Source organism: Belonocnema kinseyi, chromosome 2, assembly GCF_010883055.1.
Source record: "Belonocnema kinseyi isolate 2016_QV_RU_SX_M_011 chromosome 2, B_treatae_v1, whole genome shotgun sequence".
NCBI classification, from domain to species: Eukaryota; Metazoa; Arthropoda; class Insecta; order Hymenoptera; family Cynipidae; genus Belonocnema; species Belonocnema kinseyi.
This window is the reverse complement of record NC_046658.1, coordinates 156,166,176-156,175,569: the sequence shown is the minus strand read 5'-3', so window position 1 is coordinate 156,175,569 and position 9,394 is coordinate 156,166,176. Positions and strand designations below refer to the sequence as shown.

The 9,394-nt window shown below is 22.9% G+C and overlaps 1 protein-coding gene across 1 annotated transcript in view; it reads right to left on the bottom strand.

Moving 5' to 3' along the window:
• Positions 1-9,394, bottom strand: part of LOC117183031 (WD repeat-containing protein 7) — a 163,028-nt gene that overhangs the window by 59,524 nt on the left and 94,110 nt on the right. Inside the window, exons 15-17 of the mRNA XM_033376174.1 lie at positions 6,072-6,209; positions 5,861-5,929; positions 1,464-1,565 (exon numbers count right to left, since the gene is read on the bottom strand). Of these exons, the coding sequence (XP_033232065.1) occupies positions 1,464-1,565; positions 5,861-5,929; positions 6,072-6,209 (309 nt within the window). The remainder of the gene's footprint in view (positions 1-1,463; positions 1,566-5,860; positions 5,930-6,071; positions 6,210-9,394) is intronic.

The window sequence follows — 9,394 nt, the reverse complement described above, 5'->3', positions numbered from 1 at the left end:
TGGTTAAAATTTAACAATTTTGTTAAAAATTCATTTATTTTGTTGAAAATTGGTCTTTTTGGTAAAAAATTCAATTACTACATTAAAAATAGATTTTTCTTAAAGACAATTCATTATTTTAGTTAAAATTATTTTTTTTTACTTGAAAATTTAACTATTTAAAAAAATTTAATTACTAAATTAAAAATTGATTTTTTTTTGTTGAAGATTAATTAATTTAGTTTAAAATTATTTTTTTTTTTAAATTGAAAACTTAACTATTTTTTAAAAAATTCATTTATTTTGTTGAAAATTGATCTGTTTTGGTAAAAAATTCCATTACTGAGTTAAAACTTGATTCTTGTTTGGTCAATGATTCACTATTTTAGTTAAAAATTACGTTTTTCTCTTGAAAATTTATCTATTTTGTTAAAAATTCAATTAACGAATTAAAAATTGATTTCTTTGGTTAATGATTTTTGGTGAAAATTTAACAATTTTGTTAAAAATTCATTTATTTTGTTGAAAATTTGTGTTTTTTGGTAAAAAAATTCCATTACTCAGTTAAAACTTGATTTGTTTTTGGCCAATGATTCATTATTTTAGTAAAAAATTACGTTTTTTTCTTGAAAATTGATCTATCTTGTTGAAAATTCAATTACCGAATTAAAAATTTATTTTTTAAGTTAATGATTTTTGGTGAAAATTTAACAATTTTGTTAAAAATTCATTTATTTTGTTGAAAATTGGTCTTTTTGGTAAAAAATCAATTACTTGGTTAAACATTGATTTCTATGGTACAAGCTTCATTAGTTTAGTTGAAAATTAATTTCTTCCCTACAACATTTTTTTTTAATTCATATTTTTTAAGATTCACCTCTTTGGCTTAAAATCCACCTTTTATGTTGAAAATTCAGTTGTTTTTGTTGTTGTTAAAAATTATATTCTCATTGTATTTACATTAATGTTATTTGCAAGAATTTATTCCTCCACTAAACCATTTTTTTCGTGAAATTTTCAAATTTCCAATGTTTTGCTAAAAACTAAAAAGAAAAATCGCTTAAATTGCTAAAAATTAGTTTATGAATGGGCCCTTATTTACGACCATGCCCTATAATAATTATATTAAACCAAATGTATGATCACTGCTGTAAATAAATAAAAATATTTTTGGAAGCAACAACTGTAAAATAAGCTGAAAGCAAAAAACGAAAAAAACATGAATACCAGAAAGAGAACAAAGTTACATGTATTTATGATATGCGCAATGTGAGTGAGTTGGCAAATTTTGCATTAATATTGGAATATTAAAATGCACCTAAATAAACGGAGAATGTTTAACAAATCAAAAAAAAAAGAAAATTATGGTTTACGATGTGAAACAAAAGGAAGCAAAAAATAATGTTCCCGAGAACAGGAACTACTCATGCACTGGATCTGAAAATACGAAAAATGTCATCTGTAAGATGGTGTCATGGTCTAACCTTTGCCGTCAAGAGTCGACGGCTTCAGACCAACACTTTCTGCCTTCGCTTGCAATTTAGTGTGCACATTTTCTGCACCCTCCTTCATCTTAGCCAAAATACCTAGAGAAGAAGATTGATTCCCTTTAAATTACGTTTTACCTTGCGCAAAAAAAAAAGAAAAAAAATCCAATCAAAAAACTGACAATTGCCAGTCTGACTTTTGATAAAAAGCGAGATATTCCAGCGAAATAAAAGCGAAATCAACACGTGAACAAAAAGGGAATTCCGAAAGTAAATAAGAGTATATGATGTAAAAAAAATGCTTAAATATTTCAAGCATTTTTTAATTTATTAAGCTACCCATCATGCTGCAATACATTAAGTAAATATAATTAAGAAAATTAATCCTTGGTTGCTCTCGTCGGACCAGCTTGCTACTGTTGGAACTTTGGACAGAAATATCAATATTTTTACAATTTGATAAGAACATTACCTTTTTTTTTGAAAATTCATTTTTTGTTTGTTGAAAATTCATCTATTTTGGGAATAATTAACACTTTTTTGGTGGAAAATTCATCTTTTAGGATAAAAATTTACCTACTGGGTTGAAAATTCTTTTTTGTTTTGGTTCAAGATTCATTATTTTGGTTGAAAATTAATTTTTTGACTTGAGACTTTATCTATTTTGTTAAAAATTTATTTATTTTCATGAAAATTGGTCTATTTTGTAAAAAATTAAATTACAGAATTAAAAATTTATTTGTTTAGTTTAAGATTAATTATTTTAGATAAAAATGATTTTTTTTACTTTAACATTGAACTATTTTGTTCAAAATTCATTTATTATGTTAAAAATTGCTCTGTTTTTAGTAAAAAAATTCAATTACATAATTAAACATTGATTTTTTTGTTGAAGATTCATTATTTTCGTTAAAAATTAAATTTTTACTTGAAATTTTAACTATTTTGTTAAAAATCCAATTATTGAGCTAAAAAAGATTTTTGTTGGTTGAAGATTCATTATTTTAGTTACAAATTATTATTTTTTTAGTTGATAATTAATCCGTTTTGTTAAAAATTCATTTATTTTGTTGAAAATTTATCGTTCTTTGTAAAAAAAAATCAATTACTGACTTAACAATTGATTTTTTGGTTGAAAATTTATTATTTTAGTTAAAAATTAATTTTTTACTTGAAAATCGAACTATTTTGTTCAAAATTCATTTACTGAGTTAAAATATGATTTTTTTAAATTGAAAATTCGTTATTTTAGTTGAGAATTAAATTTTTTAGTTGAAAATTTATCTTTTTTTTTGTAAAAAATTCAATTACTGAGTTAACACTTGATTTTTTTCGTTGAAAATTTGTCTTTTTTTAAAAATTAAATTACTGAGTTAAAAGTTGATTTTTTTGTTTAACGATTCATTATTTTAGTTAAAAATTAATTTCTTCACTTGAAAATTCAACTTTTTTGTTAAAAATTCAATTATTGAGTTAAAATTTTTTTTTTTTTTTGGTAAAGATCCATAATTTTTGTTATATATATTTTTTTACTTTAAAAATAAAAAATTTTGTTAAAAATTCATTTATTTTGTTGAAAATTTGTCTTTTTTTTGTAATAAATTCAATTACTGAGTTAAAACTTAATTTTTTTGATTAACGATTCATTATTTTAGTTAAAAATTAATTTCTTTACTTGAAAATGTATATTTTTTGTTAAGAATTCAATAACTGAATTAAAAATTGCTTTTTCGGTTGAAGATTCATTATGTAAGTTCAAAATTCAATCTTTTACTTGAAAACTTAACTATTTTGTTAAAAATTCAATTACTGAATTAAAAATGAATTTTTTTGGTTGAAGATTCATTATTTTAGTTGAAAATGTAACTATTTTGTTAAAAATTCAATTATTCAGTTAAAAATGATTTTTTTTATAAAGGTTCATTATTTTAGTTAAAAATTAATTTTTTTACTTGAACCTTGAACTATTTTGTTAATAATTTCTCTTTTTTTGTAAAGAATGCAATTACTGAATTAAAAATTGAGTTTTCAGGTTGAAGATTCATTATTTTAGTTAAAAATTAATTTCTTCGCTTATAAATTTAACTATTTTGTTCAAATAAATATAAACTCACTTTTGCATATTAGCAATTATTGTTATTTAAATTTAAGTTGCAAAAAAATATGAATATTCAACCAAATAAATGAACTGTAAAACAAAAAGATTTAGTTTCTACCAAAAAAGATCATTTTTATCACAATAAACAACATGAATTAGTTAACTTATTAGTTAAAAAATTCATTTTTAACTAATAGAAGCTGAGATTCAAGAAAACAATTAAATTTTTATTCAAAGAATTAATTTTTGACTAAAATACTTATTCTTCAACCAACAAAAATTAATTCTTATCTTATTATTTCAAATTTTTACCAAAAAAAAAAGACAAAGCTTCAACAAAATAGATAAATTTTGAATAAAATAGTTAATTTGTCAACCAAAAAAAAGGAAAGATTTTTTAACTAAAATATTGAAACTTAAAAAAAAATGAATTTTGGAACCTATAGCTGGAATTTCAACATAAAAGTTTAATTTTCTATAAAAAAAGACCAATTTTTAAAAAAGATAGTTAAATTTTCAAACAAAGAAAAGAATTTTTAACCGAATTTGGTCCTTTTTCGTAAAAAATTAAATTACTGAAGTAAAAATTGATTTTTAAGTTTAAGATTAATTATTTTAGTTGAAAATTTATTTTTTTACTGAAAAATTTAACGATTTTATCGAAAATTCATTTCTCTTGTTAAAAACTTATCTTTCTTTTTTGGTTAAAAATTCATTTATTTAATTAAAAATTAATGAATTTTAAAAAATCAAATCAATTGCAAGCAATTTCAAAATATGAAAAAATTTCATTGAAAAATTCAATAACTAAAAAACTAAAACAAAATGAATTTTCAACCAAATAGTTGAATCAAATTAAATTTTAAGCGAAGAAAACAATTTTTAACGGAAATATTGAATCTTCAATAAAAAAATTAATTTTGGACTCAATTGCTGAATTTTCGACAAAAAAAAAGAAAAATTTTCAACAAAATAGTTAAATTTTTCGGCAAAGAAAAGAACTTTTAACCGAAATAGTGAATCTTCAAAAAAAAAATAATAATTCATTTTGGACCCAATAGCAAGCTTTTGAGTTAGTTTAAAATTAAATTTTTTACTTGAAAATTTAACTGTTCTGTTAAAAATTTATTTATTATGTTGAAAATTAGTCTTTTTTGGTAGAAAATTCAATTACTGAAATAAAAATTGATTTTTTAGTTTAAGATTCATTATTTTAGTTGAAAATTTATTTTTTTACTTAAAAATTTAATGATTTTATCGAAAATTCATTTCTTTTGTTAAAAACTTATATTTTTTTTTGTTAAAAATTCATTTATTGAATTAAAAATTAATGAATTAAAAAAAATCAAATCATTGTCAACAATTTCAAAATATGAAAAAATTTAATTGAAATTTAATAACTAAAAAATTAAAACAAAATGAATTTAAAACCAAATAGTTAAATTTCCAACCAAAAAAAAGAAATAAATTTTGGACCCAATAGTTGAATCAAATTAAATTTTAAGCAAAGAAAACAATTTTTAACGAAAATATTGAATCTTCAATTAAAAAAATGAATTTTGGACAAATTTTCAACAATATAGTTAAATTTTCAGTTAAAAAAAAAAGTTTTTTCAAGAAAATTGTTAAATAAAAAATAGTTAAATTGTGAACCAAAAAAAAAAAAAGAAAAGAATTTTTAACTGAAATATTGAATCTTCAAAAAAAAAAAAAAATGAATTTTGGACCCAATAGCTGAATTTTCAACATAAAAGTTGAATTTTCTACAAAAACAAGACAAATTTTCAAAAAAAGAAAAGAATTTTTAACTCAAATATTGAATCGTCGACCAAAAAAATAAATAAATAAATTTTGGACCCAATAGCTGAATTTTCAACATAAACGAAGAATTTTCTACCAAAAAAAAGACAAATTTTCAACAATATAATTAAATTTTAAGGTGAAAAAATTAATTTTAAAAAATGTAAGCAAATTGTTAAATACAGTAACATAAAATTACTTTCACAAATGAAGAATCATTGCGATTAAAATTCAGATTGCAATTAAAAAAAAATTAAGCACGCTTTCGAAAAAATTCACCGATTTAAAAAAAAAAAAATTCCTGATTTATCTCGAAAATGTCTATTATTTCAATCCAAAGTAGGCCAACAACTAGATGTCTTTCCCCAACTCTTTCTCTCAGCGTGAAAATTAGGTGACAATGGAAAAACAATTGGCAAAAAAACACACAAAAAATTAATAAACGTACAAAAAGAAAAAAAAAGAAAAGAGAATATGACAATAATTGATATAATACCATGACGATCCTTTTCCTTGAGGATTCGCTCCACGTCTCCAGCCTTATCCTTGACGCGACCGAAAAAGTCTATAAATTAAGATTAGTATTTTTTTTTGTCACTGAAAACCCATCATATCATGCTCACATGAAAGGAGAATGAATGCTTCAACAAGAAGAGGAAAAATATGAAACAACAACATTAGTCCCGAGTGGTGGGTTTTGATCTCACCTGCAATTTTTTTATGCGCATCAGGACTTGCCGAGCGAGTCAATGCAGTTACTTTCTGATATTCCGAAGCTGAAATTAAACCCTGCGCTTCCAGGGATCCAGGTGTCATAGCGCCATACTCATCACTCAATAATTGTACTGCATGGACATTTAAGAGACAATAAAACCAAATTAACGTACCAACATAAGCTAAACCGACCATTACTGGGACAATAATCAATTTAATATTAATTCATAACTTTTATATTACAACGATTAATAATGAAAAAATACTCCTCAAAATGTGTGAATAAATCTCTGCAAAATTCGCCATTTAAAAAAATTTTTTAATTTCAAAACTTTCCGAAAAGCAGGCCATTTTCTAACCAAATTTTACAATAAATTTATAATTTTGAAGAATAAAATGATGAAGAACTTAACTCGGGTTTAGATCAAGTATTTTGATTCAAATTCGTCCTTTTTAGAAGAAAATTAATCTTGTTAGTTGAAAATTTAACTATTTGGTTCAAAATTGATGTATTTTGTCGAAAATACTATGATGTAAAAATGATATTTTATATTTATATAAAATTTATAAATAAAAAAAATATAAATAAATTTATATTTATATATATTTTATACATATACAGGGTGCATACGTTGGGGTCTACATACATAGCGAACTTGATTTCTACCCGAATTTCACAACAGCAGGCAAGAAGCCATTATACAGGGGTATTTTCATATTTCGCGCCTTCAAAGTTTCATTCGGATTGGCCATTCCGTCAAGTCCATGCATCTTCGGATCAAGTTTATAATAGTTTCCATGGTTGCGTTCGAAACTTGAAACGGATACAAGTGTCAAAACAATATAGGTTATGTTATATAGTAATTAAAAATAATAAAAGTGTTTAATTAATAATGAAGTGAGACATGTGAACTGAGAAGTAAACGTCATTTTTTTTTTGCCAATAACATTATAGAATGGCTGCTAAGTGACAAATACTATAAAATAGTAATAATAATCTGTGCTTCCAGTGGGCGAACAGTGAATGGTGTTTAACGCTTATTTTTACTGCATAAAAAGGTATGTTATGAATAGACAGAATATGTTTCAAATAAAGTGAATGAAATATTACATGCGTAAACTTTAAATTAACATTGCCTACATTTACTGACAGCGATTAGGGCAAACAGGTGAATCTGAACATAACCGTTTGAAGTTTCGAATGCAACCATGGAAACTATCATAAACTTGATCCGAAGATGCATGGACTTGGCTGAATAGCCGATCCAAAGCAACTTTAAAGGCAAGAAATATGAAAATACCCCTGTATAATGGCTTCTCCCCTGCTGTTGTGCAATTCGGATAGCATTCAACTTGCCATGTATGTAAGCCCCAGCGTGTCCACCCTGTATAAAACATATGATATGAAAATACTATGATACTATGATGTATTTTGTACAAAATACAAAATTTGTCTTTGTTTATGGTTGAAACTTAATCTTTTTCTTTGAAAACTCCTATTTTTTTGGTATAAAAGTGATATTTTTTAGATAAAAATTTAACCATCTAATTGAAAGTTAATGTATTTTCTCAAAAGTTTTTTTTTTGTAGAAAATAAAAGCTGGTTTTGAAAATACAACTTTTTACTTAAAAATTTAATATTGTGGTTCAAAATTCATTATTTTCGGTGAAAGATTAATCATTTTCGTTAAAAATTTATTTCTGTGACTTTTAGACTGTTCAAAATTGATCTATTTGGTTAAAAATTCAGATTTTGAGGTAAAGATTTGTAATTTTTATTGAAAATGTGTGTTTTTTTTAGATACAAAGTTAACCATTTGATTGAAAATAAATTTATTTGTTTAAAAGATAATTTTTTTTGTAGAAAATTAATCTTCGGTTTTGAAAATTCATTTTGTTCGGTGAAAGATTAATCATTTTCATTAAAAATTTCTTTCTGTAACTGAAAATTTATTTATTTTCTTGAAAATTTGCCTCTTAGAAAAAAATCTTCTTCGTTGGAAATTCATCTTTATGGTTAGAAATTCAACTATTTGGTTAAAAATTCAGTTTTTGGGGTAAAAATTTATCATTTTGTTAGAGATTTTTCTTTTTTGGTGAAAAGTTTATTTCTTTTTGTTAAAAAGTTCAATCAATTTGTTACAAATTCATTCTTTTTGTAGACATTTTAGTTTAAATTCATCTTTTTTTTAAAGCTTTAACATTATTTTTTTTAATCTATATTTTTAGGTTTAAAATTGAACTATTTCGTTGAAAATTCGTCATTATCGGTTGAAAATTAATTTTTTTACTAAAGAAATTCACTATTTCAGCTTTGATTTAAAATACAAAATTTACCTTATTTTTAGTTGAATATTTCTTGGTACAAAATTAATCTTTTTGGTTGAAAATTGATCATTTTAGTAGAAAATTAATTTTTTTCATTGAAAATTAATTTTCTTAAATGAAAATACAAATATTCCATTTTTGGTTGAAAATGTATCTTTTTCTGCTAAAAATTCATCATGTTTGGTTAAAAGTAATTTATTATTGGAGATTCATCATTCACTATTCGATTTTTGGTTTATATCAAGCATGTGAAATTTTTAACTAAAACCATAAAGATGAATTTCAAACGAAGAATATTTTATTTCTATCTAAAAAAGACAACTTTTAAACCAAAAACCGAATAAACTAAGAGGATTAATTTGCTACCAAAAAAATACGCATTTTCATGGAAAAAGATTAAGTTTCAACCATAAACATTAATTTTCTACAAAATACGCGAATTTTTAACCAAATAGTTGAATTTTTAATTAAAAAATATTAATTTTCAACAAAAAATGGAACACTTTAATTTTTAGTTATGAAAATTATTTTCAAACATCAAACAAAAAATTTCCAACAAAATAGTTGAGTTTTTAAGAAACAAACAAAAAATAATTTTTATCCAACAAATTAATTTTCCAGGAAATAGTTGAATTTTTAACCCCAGAAATAAATTTTTAATCAAGAATATTAATGTTTCACGAAAAAAAAACGAATTTTCCACTACATACGTATATGAATTTTCAACAAAATAGTTGAATTTTCAAATGGTAAATTTTAAATCAAACATGAAATAGTTAAACATTTAGTTTAAAAAATGTTTTCAAACAAAAGAAGACGAATTTTCAACAAAATCAATACATTTTTAATAAAAATGATGTACTTTTCACCCAAGAAAATTAATTTTCCACTACGAAACTTAATCTTTTACCAACAAAATAGGCCTTGGAGAAAATATATTAATTGATAAAAAAGATATATTTCGGGTTCCAATTGTGTACAAAACCAC